Source organism: Pseudopipra pipra, chromosome W (genome assembly GCF_036250125.1).
Source record: "Pseudopipra pipra isolate bDixPip1 chromosome W, bDixPip1.hap1, whole genome shotgun sequence".
In the NCBI taxonomy this organism is placed as follows: domain Eukaryota; kingdom Metazoa; phylum Chordata; class Aves; order Passeriformes; family Pipridae; genus Pseudopipra; species Pseudopipra pipra.
In genome coordinates this window covers 41,623,008-41,643,536 of record NC_087580.1, presented here as the reverse complement: position 1 = coordinate 41,643,536, position 20,529 = coordinate 41,623,008, and the positions used below count along the sequence as shown (strand labels likewise).

The 20,529-nt window shown below is 50.3% G+C and overlaps 2 protein-coding genes and 1 pseudogene across 2 annotated transcripts in view; 2 read left to right on the top strand and 1 right to left on the bottom strand.

Annotated features, from left to right (window-relative positions):
- LOC135405044 (zinc finger protein 883-like) overlaps positions 1-20,529 on the bottom strand; it is a 282,116-nt pseudogene that overhangs the window by 141,679 nt on the left and 119,908 nt on the right.
- The window catches only part of LOC135404719 (zinc finger protein 271-like), a 129,678-nt gene that overhangs the window by 57,690 nt on the left and 51,459 nt on the right, over positions 1-20,529 (top strand). Inside the window, exon 2 of the mRNA XM_064639459.1 lies at positions 2,202-2,705. Within this exon, the coding sequence (XP_064495529.1) occupies positions 2,202-2,705 (504 nt within the window). The remainder of the gene's footprint in view (positions 1-2,201; positions 2,706-20,529) is intronic.
- On the top strand, positions 14,428-15,426 carry LOC135404721 (olfactory receptor 14J1-like). Its single transcript, XM_064639462.1, has one exon. The coding sequence runs from the start codon at positions 14,470-14,472 to the stop codon at positions 15,424-15,426; it is 957 nt and encodes a 318-aa protein (XP_064495532.1). The 5' UTR covers positions 14,428-14,469.

The following is a 20,529-nucleotide window of genomic DNA, read 5'->3' as shown; positions in this document are numbered from 1 at the left end:
TCCCAGTGTCCCTCCGTGTGTCCTGGTAATCCCCCAGTAACTCCCAAGTTCTCTGCCAGTGCCCCCCAGTTGCCCCAGTTCACCTCCAGTCCCTCCCAGTGCCCTCCCAGTGTCCCTCAGAAACCCCCCAGTCCTCCCAATGCTCTCTGGTTCCCCCCAGTGTGTCCCAGTATCCCCCAGTAATTGCCCAGTGCCCCCCAAAGCCCCCCAACTGTTCCCAGATGCCCTTGGCCTTTCTATGGGAGGGGGAGCATTTCTGAGGTCAGAGGATCCAGAGAAGAGCAGCGAGGCTGGGGAAGGGAGTGGAGCACAAGTGGTGTGAGGAGAGGCTGAGGGAGCTGGGGGTGTTGAGGCTGGAGAAGAGGAGGCTCAGGGGAGACCTCCTGACTGTCTGCAAGTCCCTGCCAGGAGGTTGGAGCCAGGTGGGGGTGGGGCTGTTCTGCCAGGAACCACCCAGGGCTGGGTCTTCAGCCGGGGGTGTTGGTACCAGGCACTGCTGGGGCCGAGCAGAGCACGAGGCCTCTTGCAGAGCCCTGGAACAGCCTCCCACTTGCCAGCCCCGCCCTGGTGGGGTGACACTGTCCCCTCCCTACAAGACGCTCTCCCCGAAATCTTCAGGGGGCCCTTTTGTATATATTCGTGGTTACTGATTCCTGCTGGGGACCTGAGGGGGCCTCTGTAACCCCATCCATGGGGCAAAATCTCCTCTCCAGAGCTTGACTCACTGCAGACTTTGCAGGGAAATCTGTGCTGGCAGCCCAAGTATGTCCCGAACCTCTGCGCTGCCCCTGGATATTTGGGAGAGGTTCTACCTTCCTCAGCACCCACGGGATCGAGGGGATGATTGTTCTGTTGCTGTTGCTGCTCCACCCCTGTCCCTGCCCTTCCTGCCGCTGTCCGGTGAGCGGAGCGGCCACGATGGGAAAGGGGTGAGTAAAGCGAAAAGAGCGGGTGGGACCCCCAAAGGGAGCGTGAGGGGCGGTGGGTCACCCCCAAAGGGAGCTGGGGGGAGCTGGGGTTTGGGAGCTGATGGGAAAAGGGGTGGGAGAGGGCGCTAAGGGGAGGGGGGAGAGCAGGAGCGGGGTTACCATGGGGTTGCCTTGGTGTCCCCATGCCTTGATCTCTGGAGAGTGGGGGAGGCTGGAGAGAGGGGGGAACTGCAAGAGCCCCGAGAACCTGGAGAGGAAGCGCAGAGAAGGGGAAGCCTGGACAGTGGGGACCCCTGGGATCCCCGGGACAACAGAGTGGAGAACCTGGAGAGGGGGAATGTCTGAGAACGCAGTACCCTGAAGGCGAGAGTCAGAGGAGAAGGGACCCCTGGGACCCCCAACACTCCCAGCATCCCTAAGTGGGACTCCCAGCATTGCAGAGAGGGGAGACCCTCTGAACCCAAGATGGGAGAGACCAGAGAAAGGGGGAACTCCTGTGAGGGTTTTTTTGGCTGAATCTTGATATTTTATAGTATTTTTTAGCTGAATTTCAAATTTTTGCAGTTTGTGTGGGGTTCATCTCACTATTTCTGAGGGTTTTTTTTTGCCTGAATCTTGGTGATTTGGGTTTTTCTGGGCTGAATCTTGGTGTTTTGGAGGTTTTTATGGTCACAGGATGCCCGGTGACTTCTAGAGATGGACTTGGGCAGGAGGAACCCCCAAGCCAACACGCTCAGCCCTTGTTTTCCCCCCATCAGGATTTGTCCTTCCCAAAGCTTGGGCGGATGGAGGAGGAGGCTGCGAGGAAGAGGAAGATGCCTTGGGCTCCCCAGGCAGGTGAGGAGGAAGTCAGTGTCCCTTTGGGCGGGTGTTGTGCTGGCTCTGTCAGCCGAGCATGGCCCCGGCTGCAGGACAACCCCGCTGGCGCCGCCGTCCTGCCGGGGCCGGAGTTGGGGGGATGTCCTTGGCCTTCCCTGTGGGCTGGAGGCAAATCCCCTGCCTGTCCTTCTTGCTTCCTGCCCCAGGCCCCGAGCTGAGGACGGAGAGCCCGGAGGACAAATCCCCCCGTGAGACCCTGGTGGGAGAGGCCGTTTTGAAGGGCTCCCCGGCGCAGGAAGGCAGCGGGGAGGAGAAGGGCCAGAGATCCCCCCGCAGGAGGGGCTCCAAAGCCATCCCAGGGTGCTCTGAGGAGGAAAGAGCCAGTCTGTGCCAGGAAGGTGGCTGGAGCTTGAGGGGGAGCTCTGAGCTGGTGGTCCCTGATCAGCCTCCCAGCAGGGAGAAGCCCTTCAGGTGCTTGGAATGTGGGAAGAGCTTCAGGCAAAGCAACACCCTCCTCACCCACCAGCACATCCACACTGGGGAACGGCCCTACATATGTAGGGAATGTGGGAAGAGCTTCAGGAACAGCTCACACCTCTATATCCACCAGCGCATCCACACCGGGGAACGGCCCTACAAGTGTGGGGAATGTGGGAAGAGCTTCAACCAGAGCTCCTCCCTCCCCACCCACCAGCGCATCCACACTGGAGAACGGCCCTACAAGTGCTTGCAATGTGGGAAGAGGTTTAGCACCAGCTCCAATCTCCTCCTGCATGAGCGGACACACACGGATGAGAGACCCTTCCGCTGCGCCGACTGCGGGAAGGGCTTCAAGATGAACTCCAACCTCATCACCCACCGGCGCATCCACACGGGGGAGAGGCCCTACAAGTGTCCAGAGTGTGGGAAGAGCTTCACCTGGAATTCTGCCTTGACCTCACAGCAGCGGACCCACCAGTAAGGGAAGCCCTACCAGTGCCCCAACTGCAGGGAGAGCTTCGGCCGTAGGACTGACACGCAGAAAAGGTTTCAAAATGCCTTCACGATTTTGAGTATCTGCACTTCAACATCAAGTTATTCTTTTGAATATGTGTAAAATGTAACCTCATTTTAGTCTGAAAGCCAAATTCACCACTACCCTGTTCCGCAATAACCATGGGCTGATTCTGACAAGTGAGGCAGAAATTACCCACTGCCCAGCAAAAACCAGTGGGCCCAGCCAGTGGTCTCTGCCCTGGCAGCCCAGTTTCCCCAGTCTCATCTCAAAATGACCAGTTACACTGAAGCAAAGAGCACTGGAACCAGTGCAACAAGCCCTAGTCTGACTTTCACACCCGTCCACGTGTCCTGTTTTCTGCTGCTCTACAGACTTCCTTGTTTAAAATACAATGGAAAAATGAACAGTTTTTGGGGTTGTTTTGGTTTTGGGCTCGGGTGTTTTTTTCCCCCCTCACTGTTCTCATTAACCTCATTTCAAATCTATTTTGGTGTTTGAAGATGAATTAAAATTTTGAATGATTTTTAATGTTAATACCTTGACCAAAGTATCAAAACATGAAAAATAAAAAAAAAAATACCACAAAGCTGTCCATTTTTGTCACAATCAAACACTCAGAAGTACTAACATAAGCACATTGTAAACCTCATAAATAAGACCATTAAAATAATTTCAATATTTATGTATTATTATGTTTTTACTAAGCCTAACATAAGGAAATTTAATTCCTGACATCAGCTTTCCCCACCTCTCAAAAAGGTAATTTAGTTACATCTTAGTCACCCTTGAAAGGCTCTTTCCAGTTGGGTTGGCCTCTGCCTCAGACACTCATGAGATCTGCCAAAACCAATTTAAGGGCAAATTTCCCCACCAGGTTCAACTGCATTGGTTGTACCAAAAACTTTGCAAGTAACCCCACAACTTTCATCTTAAACTCTTCTCTCAACCTTGTAAAATAATTAGCAGTAAACAGACCTGATAATGTGTTATAATTAAGAACACGTTCTTGTTCTCAGAGTTATTCATACACCAAAAAGATGCCACAGAACGGCCAAAATGTTAATAGCAACTTCTACACTTTGGAAATCTACATTTGGTTTAAAAGATTTCACAGTGGTTGTTTCCTTAGGAATTAAGGCACATTTTACTAACAAGTTTCAATAAAGTTGCAAAAACATCTTCCTCCACTAAGACAAATGCAGTGATCCTAACCTGAGGTAGGCACTGAAAAGCCCAATTTTTTTCTTGGATGTCATGAGTCTTCCATTCCTTCTGTCACAAGAATTAGGCATCAGCTCATTTTTCAAGCTGCTGTTATCTACCAGCTCCTGGTTTGGTTTCCAAGCCCAGTATTTTGGCCACGATAAAATCAGGGACCTGGGCACTCATGTCAGAATGACAAAGAGTACTGACCCTCCCTGCCAAGGGAGACAAACCATTCCCAACCTCGACCAAAGGTTCAAGGCAACAATTCTGAAACAAAATTTACAAAGTTTTTCTCTTCAGTTTTTTGCTGCAATTCTCTGTTGCTCTATTAAAAGACCACAGCAGTGAAAGACAAGGCCTGATGGCCAAACCCAGGGCTTCAGCCACTTGAGGTCTATTGAAACCTTTCTGTGAGGAAAAGCTGAGAGAATTGGGATTGTTGAGGCTGGAGAAGGGAAGGCTTTGGGGTGACCTAATTGTGGCCTTCCAGTCCCCTCAGTAAAGTCATGGACAGCACCCAGCTGGGTGTGAGTGTGGATGTGCTGGAGGGCAGGAAGGCTCTGCAGAGGGATCTGGACAGGCTGGATCAATGAGGCCAAGTATCAGGGCCTGCCCTTGGGTCCCAACAACCCCTGGAACACTCCAGGCTGGGGACAGAAGGGCTGGAGAACTGCTCAGCAGGAAGGGACTTGGGGGTGCTGCTTGACAGCGACTGGATATGAGCCAGAGTGTGCCCAGGGGGGCAAGAAGGCCAAGGGCATCGTGGCCTTTGTGGAGAAGAGTGTGGCCAGCAGGAGCAGAGAACTGATTGCCCCTCTGTGCTGGGCACTGGGGAGGCCCCAGCTGGAGTGCTGTGTCCAGTTCTGGCCCCTCAGTGCCAAAAGGCCCTTGGGGGCTGGAGCGTGTCCAGAGAAGGGAATGGAGCTGGGGAAGGCTCTGGAAAACATGTCTGCTGAGGGACAGCTGAGGGAACTGGGCTTGTTGAGTGTGGAGAAGGGGAGCCTCAGGGGGGACCTCATTGCTCTCTGCAATGACCTGAAAGGAGGTTTTAGTGGGGTGTGGGTTGGTCTGCCAAGGCTATAGTGACAGGAAGAGAGGAAATGGCTTTAAATTGCGTTGGCAAGGTTCATATTAGATATTAAAGAAACCTTTTTCCACTGAGAGAGTGTTCAGGCATTGGAACAAGTAGCCCAGGGAGGTGGTGGAGTCTCTGGAAGTGTTCAGGTGTGTTGTGGGTTGACCTTGGCTGGACACCAGGTGCCCTCCCAACCGCTCTATCACTCCCCTTCCCAGCAGGACAGGGGAGAGAGTAAGGTGGAAAAAAAACAACTGGTGGGTTGAGATAAGGCAGTTTATTTAAAGCAAAAGATAGCAGGGTTTGTTCTCTGCTTCCCATGATCAGCCATGGTCGGCCACTCCCGAGGAGCAGGGCTTGGGTCCGCGGGACGGTTCCTCAGCAGGCAGCCATCAGACAATGAATGCCCCCCTCCTGCTCCCTGCCTCAGCTTTTAGAGCTGAGCTGACCTCCCATGGTCTGCAATGTCCCTTGGGTCAGTTGGGCTCAGCTGGCCTACTTGGGTCCCCTGCCAGGCTCTTGCCCTCAGCTAAGGAAGGAATGTCCCAGTGTTGGTGCTGTGCTCAGCAGTGGCCAAAACACTGGGGCGTTCTCAACACCCTTCCAGCTGCCAATGCCAAGCCCAGCCCTGGGAGGGCTGCTGTGGGGAACTGAACTGCAGCTCAACCAGACCCAACCCAAATATCTATGGCGCATATTCTATAGAATCCATCCTCAGGTGTTGTATGATAGATCTATAAGATATTACAAACAATAAGCAATAATAAGGCAAGTGTCCTCCTTAGGGACACCTCCCCCCCCCCAAAACTACTTGCTGGGTTTGTTCCCTGGGGGTCTCTGCAGCAGCAAGCACAGCCCCACACTGACTGCTCTGGGCTGTGCAGGCATTTGTGGTTCTGCCTGTCTCACACACACTCCCAACCTTGGGATGGGTCTGGATGTGACTGGATGTGATGTCACAGGGGAGCTGTGATATCATGGGGAGGTGTGATGTCACAGGGGAGCTGTGATATCATGGGGAGGTGTGATGTCACAGGGACGATGTGATGTCATATGATGGATGTGAAGTCATAGAGATGTGATGTCACAGAAAGGATGTGATGTCATATGATGGATGTGATGTCACAGGGAGGATTTGATGTCACAGGAAGGATGTGATGTCACAGGGAGGATGTGATATCAAAGGAGAGGTGCGATGTCACATGATGGTTGTGACGTCATAGGGGAGATGTGATGTCACAATGGAGGTGTGATGTCAGAGGGGAGCTGTGATGTCGCGGGGAAGATGTGATGTCATGGGGAGATGTGATGTCACATGAGAGCTGTGATGTCACAGGGGAGGATGTGATATCACATGAGAGATGGGATGTCATGTGATGACTGTGACGTCATGAGGGAGATGTGATGACACAGGAAAGATGTGATGTCACAGGGGAGCTGTGATGTCGCAGGAGAGCTGTGATGTCATGGGGAGGATGTGATTTCACAGGGGTGATATGATGTGATGTCATATGATGGATGTGATGTCCTAGAGAATCCTTGACGTCACAAGAAAGATGTGATGTCACAGGGGAGCTGTGATGTCACATGGGAAGTGTGATGTCACAGAAATGGTATGATGTCATATGATGGATGTGTCACCATAGGGGAGATGTGAAGTCACAGGGCAGCTGTGATGTCACAGTCGAGCACGGGATGTTACAGGGATTATATGAGATCACAGGAGAGATGTGATGTCATATGATGACTGTGACGTCATGAGGGAGATGTGATGACACAGGAAAGATGTGATGTCACAGGGGAGCTGTGATGTCGCAGGAGAGCTGCTTAAACCAACCATCATGCTATGAAGTTAGCAGTCTATTAGAAGATTGCAGGCATGATGCGAGCTGGGGCCTATGGGGGGACTAGCCACTTTCTTTGCTTTTCCAAACAGGGCCCTTCTTCCATGAGGCCCAGCACCCCATGCACTGTTATTTATAATCTTGTGTGGACTCGTAAACTAAGAGGTTTCCTTCATATGTTGCAGTAGTTAGAGAGGAGAGAGAGAGATTCAAAACAATCCTTGCCACTTGCTATAAAACCACTGTGACAAAACATATATAAACAACACCCATCTCCATGAAAGACAATAAAACATAATATCAATAACTATGGTATTGTCTGGCAACCTGACAGCACTATTCAAACTATACAAGCAATCCACCCTTTCAAAGCCTTTCCAGTCTGGATATGATACAGAATTTTGAGTTTGTTTTTCAAATTTTAGCTAATTCATAATACAAATTCAATTATATTATAACCCTCTATACTGGAGAAAAATGCAAGTTTTGACTCTAACTCTGATCCTCGCCCACCAGCAATACAACACCACATACAGAAAGAATAAGTTAAAACACATTGTTGGTGACAGAGACTTTCTTAACTCTGGAATAGTAGATTCAGGGATCTATTAGGGCAAGAGGTCTGCTATATAAGAAAGAAAAAACCAATGCATTTTGTTCTTCAAGATGCATGGCCTGCATTGAATGGCTAATGCATGGCTGTAGTTATTGTTCTGATTAATACAAAGATGACAAAAGCAATTAGAACAGTTTCATTTACTGTGTTCTGCATCATCTTCTCAGTCTCGGGCTTGGCTCACCAGAGCCACAGATTGGCTCCTCTTATTCATGAGAATTACTAATGATAGATTGAGAGTGAATACTTTTTGATTTGTGATATAACTAAATGAATAAGGATCACTTGAAGGCATATTAAAGGTATTGTTAGTCATATTAATTACAACATCGGGTGCATCTCAGGTCTTTTCAATACAGACTATACATTTTTTGCACTTGGGATCAAATTAAAGATTTAGTTTTGTTTTCTCTCTTTTTCCAAAATTACAATCAAGGATGGAGAAGGCCAGATTCCAGCTTGCAGCTGGTTCTTTAGATGTGGTCCATATTATCTGCTTGTATTTTTAGGGTTTTTTTGTCTATGAAATTCTGGTAAGAGAACAAAATTCACAACATAAGCAACAAAAAGGAGAGCAAATAACTAGTTGTAAGATCATGTAAAAATCAGCTGAGTAAACTTTTTAAACACAATTCTAAAGATGTGATCAGCATAATGCCAACCCAGGGTAAGGCCTCTGGCTTTAACCACTTGTATTCACAGCACCAGCTGTGGGGGTGCTTCAAGAAGACAGTTCCCCCACTCCTGCAGACTGAGGGTCTAGAGAAACCCTGAGCAAAGAACACACAGAACCTGACAGGGTCACTCCACTGTCACGGTCACTTCTCAGTTTATAACAGGGAGATAGAAAGATGTTTTATCTAAGAGTTAAGGAAATCCTCAGCCTGTTGGTTTTCCATTTATCTTATTCGCAAAGTTGTAGTTTTTAGAAAGCAGGGGGGTTCTACACCCCACCCCCAGCCCCGAGAAACTGGTAATTTAAACTTTTTTGAGTTCGGCCAGAGGAGGTTTAAACCTCCCACTCAGTTCCTAGGCAACAAACTATCTCTATTGTGTGAGCTACTAACACCTTATCTCTTTCTCTGCTAAGGCAAAGGCCAAGTTTTGCAAGAGGGCTTTTTATCCTTTTTGTCAAAACCCTGTTTGTTTGGTTTTTTTTCTGAATACAAAGTTTTGGCAGAAGGTTTTTATAGGGGTACAATACAATCAAGAAGGCGTTTCACTAAAACTTTTGTACAAAGCCTCATTTCCCGGAAAACCTCCCTAAAACTGTCTGCATATTAGCTTGCAGTTAAACGCAATTCTTTGGTTTTAAGTTATCTCCAAGTGATTAGAAGGACTAAAGAGAGAGATTTTGCTTTCTTTTCTCAACCACTTACATGCTTGGTTTCTGCGGGGCAAATCCCCGGTCTCTCCCTAATTTCCAAATGGCAGGAGTTAAAGATGGAAACAAGAACTATGGAAAGGTGTGTACCTGTTTGTTTTAAATACTTATTCCCCAAGAGTAACAGAAAAGGGAAAGAAGACTCTTTTGTTTCTCTTTCTGACTGCAGCCTCTCCTGCCGTTCTAACGGGAGGAGAGTCTCCCGGACTCTCATCTCTGGGGTTTAACAGTGACTAACAAACTTATGGTCGCTTCTCCACACACACACAGCCCCCAACACACACACACGCCAGCACGGTACCGTCAGCAACACTGTGAGCTCACGACGACATTGGACACACAAGGCAATTAACAGGAGAGTTAACAGAGATACGGGAAGGCAGTTCTCTAGCCTGCCTCTCCTGTCAACGAGAAGTGGCACTTTGTCGGGGTTGCTCTGTTCTTGTTTCTCTCTGGGGCTGCTCCGTTCCTGGTTTTTTCTTGCATTGCTGCTGCCGGGCTGTCCTCTCGCCGGCTCCCGGGCACTCCGGCCCTACCCGTGCGGTGCTGCCAGCTCTGCTCCGCCACGCCCTTAGGATTCTCCAGCAGCCGGAGTGGCTCTCTGGTGTTCGTCTGCACCACAACTCCGCGCGGGGTGGCAGCGGCCACGACTGGAACTCGCACTGTTCGATCGGTGCAGTGCACGCTGGGCAGCGATGTGCTGCCCCTTCCAGCAGGGCGACTGCATGGCCGAAAAGTCTCGTTATCAGCGGCGAGGAGGGGTGGCCTTTCTCTTTTTACTGTCTCTGAGGGTGGTTTTTCTTTATTTTCTGGCTTGAAGGGTGGTGATTTTTTAGAGGCATGATCTTTTGAAGTTTTAAAGACAGTTTGCCACAGTTTCAGGATGCTGGCAGCCTGCTTAAGAGACTCAGTGGTTGCATTAAAAAGCACACTCCCTGCAGAGTCCCAAATGTCTGTACCAAATGCTGACTGAGCATCTACCCCATTTCTTTTACACCAACTATATAAGGTGCAGAGTGCACATTTCTGATATTTCACACTGTGCTTCTCTAGTATCTCTGTTAGCACTATGCCAACAGATTCCTCCTCCACGGATATCTGTGCTTCCATTATTTATTCCCCAATGGCTCACCTTCTTTCCAGGTGTCTGTAAGTCTTGACTTACTTTTCGGCTCTAAGGTCTGCCAACAAATGCTACATTGGGGTTCCATCGTCACTGCTCTGAGGTCCACAGTCACTGCTCTCAGATCCACGGCAATAAATCCCCTCCCTACCGCTCTAAGGTCCGCGGCAAATCTTCTGCAATAAATCTTCTCTATCACCACTCTAAGGTCCGCGGTCTTATGCAAGGAATTCTCCTTGCAGTAAATCTTCTGCACAATAAATCGCATCAGGGTTCACCAATTGACGACGGCCAAGAATGCACTCAGATAGCAGGGAAAGGCACACGGCTACTTTATTGCTCTCAAATGCTTCTTGTATACTCTTTGTATACTATTGTGCTACAACATAATTGGTTAAAAGTCTCAAACATAAAACACTGTACGTACTTTCATTGGTAACACAGAAGACACTGTAGGTACTTTCATTGGTAACACAGAAGACACTGTACATACTTTCATTGATGACACAGAAGACACTTTACATACTTTCATTGGTGACACTACACACATTTGGATTGGTGACCTTTGGTCTCAGTTGCATTACGTTTGTTCCGTCCAGCATTGCAGTAAATATTTCCTTAGAGTTGTTTACATTCCTCTGCAACTTCAGAGCTGCAACTGCTCAAATTCAAGGCCTACCATCCGGTCGTTTCCCACAGGGAGGTGTGATGTCATAGGGGAGATGTGATGCCACAGGGATGATGTGATGTCACAGGAGGACAGGACGACACAGGGATTATATGATATCACGGGAGAGGTGTGATGTCATATGATGGATGTGACACCATAGGGCAGATGTGATGTCACAGGGGAGCTGTGATGTAGCTCTGCAGAGCCCTGACAGTGCCACTGCCATCCCAAGCTGCATTGCCCGGGTCAACCCTCAGCACAGCCAAGGCCACAACCCTTCCTGAAAGGTGTCCCTTGTGGGCAGGGCCAGGGGGACAAACCCCTCCATCTGTCCCTGCACATGTTGTGTCCAATTCTCATCCCCCACTTAGGGACAAAGTCAGGCTACATTGTGTCTTTAGCTTTGCATTTGCTTCACTCTTTTGTGCTTCCAACACACACACCCCCCAGTCTGGGCAGAGTCTGGCCCCCTAAAGAACACAAGACCTGACTATTTGTGGCTCCTGCTGCAGTGGCTGCAACTTGGGCCACAATCTGTGCCAGGAGCAGAGAGGTCCCTCCCCACAGAAACTTCTTGGCAATGGAGTTCTTAAGAAAAAGGGACAAGGTGTGGGGATCAGTGTCAGGGCATGGCCTGGGAAGTGTCTTGAGCATCCTCCTGTTTACCATGACCAGCTTTTTCATCCGTTTTGTCTCTGCTTTTTCACACTTGTTCCTTTACAAACCACCGTGATCTCACCATTTCCCTTCCTTTGGTTCTTCCCTAGAGATCTCACCACAAGTCTTGCCCAGTCCCCAAATGTGCTTTCTTGTTGCCCATCATAAGACTCACACTCCAAACAGAATCCCCCATCTTCAACTGGCAAGGTCATCCTTGGAGGCTCTGCCATTGACCCATTTGGTGAAACTTTCACACAGAGGTGTTAGAACTTTATTTGAATTGATTTTTTACCTTTTGGGTTTACAATGGCTTCTCCAAAAACATGGTAATTCATGTCCTAGCAACAGAAATTCTTTGGAGAAAGAGTTTGGCACTCAAAGAATCAAGAATGGTTTGGGCTGGAAGGGACATAAAAGCTCATGTGGTCCAAGTCCCTGGACATGGAGAGTGACATCTTCACTAATTCAGGCTGCTCAAAGTTCCTGACCTTGGACAAATCCAGGGATGGGACATCCTCTTCTGTTGCAGTTCTTGACAGCCCCATTGGTAAGTATTTCTTCATTTTATCTGATAGAAAGCTCCCCTATTTCAGTTTAAAGTCATTGCCCCATGTTCTGCCACTACAGCCCTTGGTAAAACATATCCCTGTGACTATCTCAGACCATGTTTTCATCTGCAGACACCTCGGAGAATGCTCAGAGATGTCCCAGGAAGGGGTTTGGAAGTCTCAAACACACGACCACTCTACAGGGGCAAAGGAGTGGTGGGTTAAGTGGTGTGCAGACAGAGGACAGCAGAGAAGTGCTGTGGTGCAACACATCACCCGGAAGGAGTCTGGATGAGCCCAAGGCTTTGTGTGTGCAGGAAGAGCCAGGGAGGACGCAGAGATGTCAGTGCAGGAAGGTGCCAGCCAGGTGGGGCAGCCGGGGGGATGACGACAGCCTGCAGGGAAAGGGGCAGGGCATGGACACCGTAGGACAGCCTGGACTGGAGAGGAGACAGGGATGGGGAGAAGCTGAAAGGCCCTGACAGAGCCACCTTCTGCAGGCCTTTGGCCAGGGCTGCTGTCTGTGCCCCTGATGCCAGGAGGAGACGAGTGGCCCTTGCAGCCCTGGGGCCTCATGGCCTCCTTGTCCCTGCTCAGCAGCCTGGCAGGTGCCACCCCATGGTCCTGCCCTTGGCACTGCACATCCCACATCCCAGTGCCCCAGGAAGAACCCTGAGGAATGAGGCAGGGACAGGATCTGCCTTCCCAGGGGCTGGGGGTCAGGGCTTGGTCCTCTGGATTAAGGTAACAAGTCAAGGTTTATTCAGCATCAGAGCCACCTTTCCCTTGCTTGTCCATCCTTGTCATCACTGTCTGCAGTTTTCTGCTCTAACTGGAATCTAGGGACACATTCTCAGTTCTGTCCCTCAGTGAGACTCATTAGCACTACAAGAAACTTCAGTGTTTCAATCTCATTTTGACTTCTTGAAAAGTTGTTTGAACTTCCTCTCAGGGACTGAGTCTCATGTAAACAACATCAACCCCCCTGAGGGTCATGAAATGCCTGGGGCTGTTGCTGTGCTACTGAGCTGGGCCGGGCTCCTCGCACACAGGGAGCTCCTGGCAAGCAAGAAGAGCTTCAAAGAGACAGCTCTGCTGGTGAGCAGCTCCTCTGCACAGCCCAGCAGGGCTGAGGGCACTGCCAGGGCAGCTCAGGGACACCAGCAGGGCACAGACAGAGCTTCAAGGGGCTCAGCACTGGCAGGAGGGCTGAGAGCTCCCTGCAGGAGGAATCTTGGCAGGGCTGCACACGGTGAGTCTGTGGCTGCAGGGCAGTGCAGGGGCAGCTCCTGGAGGCATCTCCTAAAGCTGGCCCAGCCCCAGCTGATGGGATGGGTGAGCAGGGGGCTGTTTTGGGTCACTTTGGAAGAGCTGTGAAGCCGGGGGTGCAGGCAGGGGTGCCCAGGGCTGTGGGGCAGAGCAGGGTCCTGCAGCCCAGGGTGCTGTGCTGGGCAGGGACTCTGCTGCCTGCCAGGGGCAGCTCTCAGCCGGCCCGGGGAGCTGCTCCCAGGGCTGGGCCAGAAGGGCTGTGGGCAAGGAGCACACCTGGCAGCTGAGGGAGGATCTTTTCCATGTCTTGCTATTGCAGGGTCAGACCTGCTCAAAGTTCCAGATCACTACACAATATTGAATGGAGAATTTTTTGCAAAGCTCAGAAAAGACAGGGGCTACAGGAAAGGAATTAGTCCTGAGGTGTGTTTCCTGCTCAGGCATTGTAGCAGAGACATTGTTCTCTCAGTTCAGGAGCCTGCACTGAAATTCAAACTCTTTTACTCTCAGAGGTGAATATTTCAGGCAGTGTCAGAAATGAGCACAGGATCCTGGGCAGTGCTGAGCCTTCCCTTGGGGTGGGCACTCTCCTGTCCCAGCCCTTGGCTTCTCTGTGGGAGGGCTCCTGTCCTGCTCTGTCCAGCACATCCGAACCTCTGGGCTTGCACAGGGGACACTTCATAGAGCTGCCCTTTCAAGCAGCGCTGCCCTGCTCTCAGCACAGATCTTGGTAGGGTTTTTAAAGATGAATCTGTGTGTGAAGTCATCTTCAAGGCAGCCCAAGGGAAAGTGCAGGGCAGATGGGAAACAGGCTAAGAGGCACTGCAGCTCTCCTGGCTCTGCAATAAGCAACGGAGAGCTCAACCCTTCTGCCTGTCCTGGCTCAACACTCTTCAGATTTGTCATCAGAAAAATTTGCCTAAGAAAATGCCCCCAGGTGTTATGACTGTAACAAAAAACCCAGTCAAAATTATTTTAAAGACACACTGTGCCTCCCTTCTGCAGCCCAAATTGCACCAAGACAATAGTACAGGAATTGAACTTTTCCATCAAAGCTTGATTCCATGTGACATCCCCTGTGATCATGAGAGCTGTCCAAAACCAGCTCCATGTCTGCACTGCAGCAGAGAAAAAACTGAGTCCTTGGTAGCACATGGGCAGAGCTCCTGCTCCTCACAGCACCCTCAGAGAGCACAACCCAGAGAAAAGAAATGCCTTGACTTGGAGGGGATTTCCCTGAAAACTGCACTGGCTTTGCTGAGAGGGGGCTGTCTTAATTGTTCCCTGTGCTTTCCTTTTTTGAACAGACCCTGTGCTAAGGAACAGCAAATGTCCAACAGCAGCTCCCTCACCCAGTTCCTCCTCCTGGCATTCGCAGACAGGCGGGAGCTGCAGCTCCTGCACTTCTGGCTCTTCCTGGCCATCTCCCTGGCTGCCCTCCTGGTCAACGGCCTCATCCTCAGCGCCATAGCCTGTGACCACCACCTGCACACCCCCATGGGCTTCTTCCTGCTCAACCTCTCCCTCACAGACCTGGGGTGCGTCTGCACCATTGTCCCCAAAGCCATGCACAATTCCCTCTGGGACACCACAACCATCTCCTACATGGGATGTGCTGCACAGGTCTTTTTCTTTCTGTTCTTCATCACAGCAGAGTTTTCCCTCCTCACCATCATGTGCTACGACCGCTACATTGCCATCTGCAAACCCCTGCACTACGGGACCCTCCTGGGCAGCAGAGCTTGTGCCCACATGGCAGCAGCTGCCTGGGCCACTGGGTTTCTCTATTCTTTGCTGCACACAGCCAATACATTTTCCCTGCCCCTGTGCCAGGGCAATGCCCTGGGCCAGTTCTTCTGTGAAATCCCACACATCCTCAAGCTCTCTTGCTCAGGCACGTACCTGAGGGAAACTGGGCTTCTTGCTTTTAGTGCTTTTCCTTTTCTGGGTTGCTTAATTTTTATTGTTTTCTCCTATGTGCAGATCTTCAGGGCTGTGCTGAGGATCTCCTCTCAGCAGGGACGGCACAAAACCTTTTCCACGTGTCTCCCTCACCTGGCCGTGGTCTCGATCTTTGTCAGCACTGGCACATTTGCCTACCTGAAGCCCCCCTCCATCTCCTCCCCATCCCTGGATCTGGCCCTGTCAGTTCTGTATTCGGTGGTTCCTCCAGCACTGAACCCCCTCATCTACAGTTTGAGGAACCAGGAGGTCAAGGATGCCCTCAGAAAAATGATGACTGGATGCTTTTCAGGAGCAATTATGTGCCTGGTTTCTGGTGTGTAGCATTCAGAATGGGACTCCTTAATGGACCAGCCTTCCTGCTCAGGTTTTTCGTGAAGGTCATCCAGTTCTTCTTGCAATAATTTTCTCTGCAATTTAATATTCTTAGGCACCTGCCTTCTAATTTTAGGTCCACCTTTTGATTTTGACAAAGGGACTGTATAAATGATGAATTGAGCTTGCTGAGTATTTAAACAAAATAAAGAACCCTGCAGTGCCTTCTTTGTCCAAGACCCTTCTTCTTAGATGTTCCTAAAGGACAGCACACTGCAGGACAGGGTGTATTTGCAAACAGGAAGGGGACAATAATCCCAGCCCAGCAGCACTGCCAGGTAGTAGCAGTGTTTGGTCTTTCCAGAGCTGCTCTCTTGCCACTTCCACACTGTCCTCCTGAGCCCCTTTCTCGCTGTATGGCTTGAGTGCTCTTGGAGCACGGTCCTGTGGGCTGGAAGCCCTTGGAGCACAGGCAGGGACAGGCCCTGGGAACTTGTGAAGCAGAGCTGGGCTCCCTTACAGCATGTCCAGGATGCTGTGGGATCTTCTGAGGGCAGTGCATGTACTGGGTCACTTCTGTGACCTTGCTCCAGGGCTGCAACTCTCCTGCAGTGACACCATGACACTCCTGCTCTCTGCTTTCCAGGTTTCATTTTCAGATCCAGTCTTCCCCTCCTGTTCACAGGGACATCCTGTGAGTGCTTCAGAGCTGCCATCCTGGGGCAGCTCCTGCCCAGCGTGGGCAGGCACAAGGTCTCTCCACCTGCTCCTCTCCCCTCCCCAGTGCCACTGTTTTCTGCAGCCTCCTCATCCTTGCCCAGCACAGCCCTCCTGGCACAGTTGGACACAGTCCTTGTTCTACCCCCTCCTCAGGCACCTGCCCAACCCCCTCAGCTCCAGCCTGATGGCCAGAAACCTTCAGGGCAGGGAGGCACCGGGGAAAATGCTGAGAAAACCTTTCAGCTGGACTCAAACCCAATTGGAGGGGTTGGCCTCGAGGAAGAAATCCCTTCTCATTCTCCAGAACCACCAGGACAACCTGTGTTGTGTCCTGGGCATTCCTCTCAAAGTGTGGGCTATGGAAAAGGTTTTGGTGTTACTGGAATGTTGAGAAGGTTGGGCAGTGTCACTGGGAGACCTCTCCCAAACCCTTGGAAAGGCCAGAGCCAGCCCAGAGCTTCCTGGGGCCTTGGCAAAGGCAGACATGGAAGCAGTCTGCAAACAGGGCAGCAAGGAGGGTTGGGAGACTTCCAGATTGCTCAGGCTCAGCAGGGAAGGGGATAGGGCAAGTCCTCCTGCAGCCATTGCCAGGCATGGGAAGGACAAGGCAGAGATTGCAGAACCCCTGTGGGAAGGAATAGAGGATGTTGTGTGCCCAGACTTTATCAAGGCCCTTGACATGGTGTCCTGTGGTCTTTTTATGGCCAGATTGGTGAGAGCTGGACTGAAGAATTGGAAGATGTGGTGGGTGGGAAGTTGGCTGAATGAAGAGTGTCCAATAAAATCCATGGTACAAAGTCCTCTTGGCAGCAACTTCCTGGTGAAATCCCTCAGTGACCAGCCTTGAACACCACTATAGAACATCTTTATTATCTCTCTGTACAATGGGACAAAATGCGTTTTCAGTTCCTTTTTGAATGATGTCAAATTTCAGGGAGCCCTTGAGCAACCTGTCCTGGTTTAAAGACACATATTGGGGTGGGAACTCCAATGAAATGAACTCACTCCCCTTTTATTCCCCACCACTTAAGGGAGATAAAATACAAGGAAGTATAAGTGAAAAAATAAGAGTTTACTGACAAGAAATATAGCAGCAAAACCAGCAGTACCAACAGAAGAGTTCAAAGCAACAGCAGAGAGAGAATTTCCCTCCTCTCTCCCCCCCTGCCCCAACTCCATTTTGTAAACAGGTGAGAACAGGGATCAATACGTGCCTCCCTTCCCCCTTTTCCCCCTAAATGAACAAAAAACAAAAAACAAAACCACAGGAAAGAAGGGGCAAAGCAAAATGTGGGAAACTCTCTGGTCTGAGAGCAGTTGTGCTGCCCAAGAACATGCTGACTCCAGAGGTGTCCAAGCGGGGCAGAGCCGGCGACTCCGGTCCGTGCGGTGGCGGGGGGGAGGCAGCGGCTCTGCTTGATTCCATGGAGTTCTGGGGAGGCACAGTGGCCCATTGGTTCCAGGAGGTTCTGAGATATCTCAGGGTTCCTTTTGTTCCAAAGAGACCCCGCATGTCACAATGGTCCCTTGGTTCCATGAGATTCCACAGTGTCCCTGCATTCCTTTGGTTCCATGAGGCCCTGCAGTGTCACGGTGCCACTTGATTCCATGACATTACAAAGAATCAGAATGGTCCCTTGATTTAAGGCCAACTGCACATGGGGCTGTCTTAGGGGGAGTGTGGGCACCCAGACAAGGGAGTTGTCACCCCCCTGGACATAGCATGGAAGTAGCATGGAAGGTTCAGACTGAAGGTGAGGAAAATGAAATGTCACTCAACGGGGACCCTTGTACTGAAAGAGGTCACCCAGAGGGAGTCAGGATCAGCCCATGGCTTTGTGTTCCAGGGAACAGCCAGAGCTGGTGCAGAGACATCAGGGAGAGTCTAGAAATGCTGCTGGGAGGGGGGGTGGAAAAGCAGGAGGGGTGTGTGCAGCCTGCAAGGCCAGAGCAGCAGCAGGGCCAGGGCAGGACAGCCTGCAGGAGAGATGGCCAAGGGCTCTGGCAGGGCTGCAAGGCCCAAAGGCACCCAGGCCTTTGTCCCCTTGCCTCTGGCAGCTACCTCTGCCACTCAGGCCACCACAAGCAACTTTCCTGGCAGGTTCTGCACTTGGTTTCTGCCTCGCCCCTCCCTCAGGAGCCTGGCAGGGGTTGCCCAGTTTTGGCCTTTGTTCTTCCTCCCCCTCCCATCCCAGTGCCCCCCAAACAGCCCTGAGCCAGCCGGGAGGGACAGGATCTGCTGGGCCAGGGCCTGGGGCTCAGGCCTTGGCCTTTGTGCTCCACAAAACCAAGGCAGGCTTTGCTCAGCATTGCAGGGGCCTGCCCAGAGCCTTTGTCTGCCTGCACTCCTGGCCTCCAAGGAGCTGCTCCAAGGAGTCCCTGGGGAGGCTTTGGCAGTGCCTGCCCTCAGTGGGGCCCAGCAATGCTTCAAGGCACTTGGACTTTGGCTTCTGACTTCTTCAGCAGCTGCTTCAATCTTCTCTCAGTACGTCAGGATCATGAGCTGTGCTGCAAACACACCGTGGGGCTCATTAAAATCCAGAAATCCCTCAGGATCTCTTTGTCTTCCTTTAATTGTCTTCAAGACAATTTCAAAACAAGTCTTCAAAATATGTACTATTTTTTGTTTTACTTCAATTATGGATATTTTTAAGTTCAGAGAAGAGGTGATAGAGGTGTTCTCCAAGTGATCTTGATGCTGAGTGTCTCCTCAGGAGATCCACACTGACCCTGGATGATCAACCTTGCTCCTCACCCCCCAACCTCACCAGTTCTGACATGGCCCATCTTGGACTGACAGCTGATGCAACTCCAAACACACTGTGGGACCCATTAAAACGCTGAAAAACAAATTATTTCCCTTCCTTTCATTGTCTTCAAGACTTGAACAGCTAATTGGAGTTGTTTTGTGGTTTAGCTAAGAAAGAAGATTTTAAAGTGGAAGTCACGAAAAATAATTTTTTTGATGAAAGGGAATGATTTACACAAAGCCTCGGGATGCAAGAGGGTCAGGGCACAAAGGATTTGGATCCAAAAATAAGGGGGCAAAAGAGATTAGTAGCACTTAATCATTGACCAGTTGAACCGTTTTCAACTGGTTCAATAGCATTCGCTACAATTTTAACAGTGACTGAATTACAGATTCACAATAACAACATTCATCATCATCATGGCAAGGCTTTGTGAACGAAGATTTAGGAAGGCTCTATCCACATTTGTTACAGGCATGCTGGTGGCTAATGAGGCCAATACGAGATAGACATAAAGGATTGCAAAAGGCACAGCAGAAAGACTCCTTAGGTGGTATATTCTGCAAAACACGGTTCTTTCTGCGTTGTCTTTTCTCCTCAAGAGTGATCCTGCGTGTGTTCTCAAAGGAGACAGCAGCGTTATAGATGGTGTGTCTCCAGGCCTCCCAATTGGAGGCCAGAGTAGACCAGTGATGGTGATCAATATGGCCAAGGCTGAGATGTTGTTTCAGGGAGTCCTTGTATCTTCTCTTTGGGGCAAGTTCACCATAAAACAGGATCTTAGGGAGGCAGTGGTTGGTCCTTCATCCTGGAGACGTGCCCTGCCCAACACAGCTGTGTTCTCAGCAACATGGCCTCAATACTTGTGACTGCTGCTTGTTCAAGAACAGATGTATTGGTCACATAATCTGACCAGTGGATGTTTAGGATTGTACAGAGGCAGCGTTGATGGAAGCGCTCTAGCAGACGCAGGTGGTGGCGGTAGATGACCCATGATTCAGATCCATATAACAGAGTAGACAGCACAGTGGCTCTGTAAACACTAATCTTTGTACTTTTCTTCAAGTCTTTATTTTGGCAAACTCTTTTATGGAGTTTCCCGAAAGCTCTCTATGCTTTTGCTAACCTGTTGTCTATCTCTCTGTCGATCTTACCATCTGAGGAGATGAGGCTACCTAAGTAATTAAACTGCTGGACTGATTTGAGCTCTGATTGGCCAATGGTGATATGGGGATAATGGAAGACTTCCTGAGGTGCATGTTGATGGAGAACCTCTGTCTTCTTTAAGCTGACTTCCAGCCCAAAGAGCTCAGCAGCTTCTGCAAAGCAGGATGTCAAACGCTGCAGAGCTGCTTCTGTGTGGGCAACAAGGGCGGTGTCATCAGCATGAAGCAGCTCCCGGACAAGATGGTTTAAGGTCTTGGTGTGGGCCTTCAGTCACTTTAGGTTGAAAAGGCTTCCATCAGTATGATATCGAATGTAGATCCCGTCCTGATCATCGAGGTCTGCTGTGGCCCTTTGGAGCATCCTGCTGAAAAAGACTGTATCCCAGTTCACAGAATCACAGAATTAATTAGGTTGGAAAAGACCTCTGAGATCATCAAGTCCAACCTATGACCCAACACCACCATGTCAACCAGAC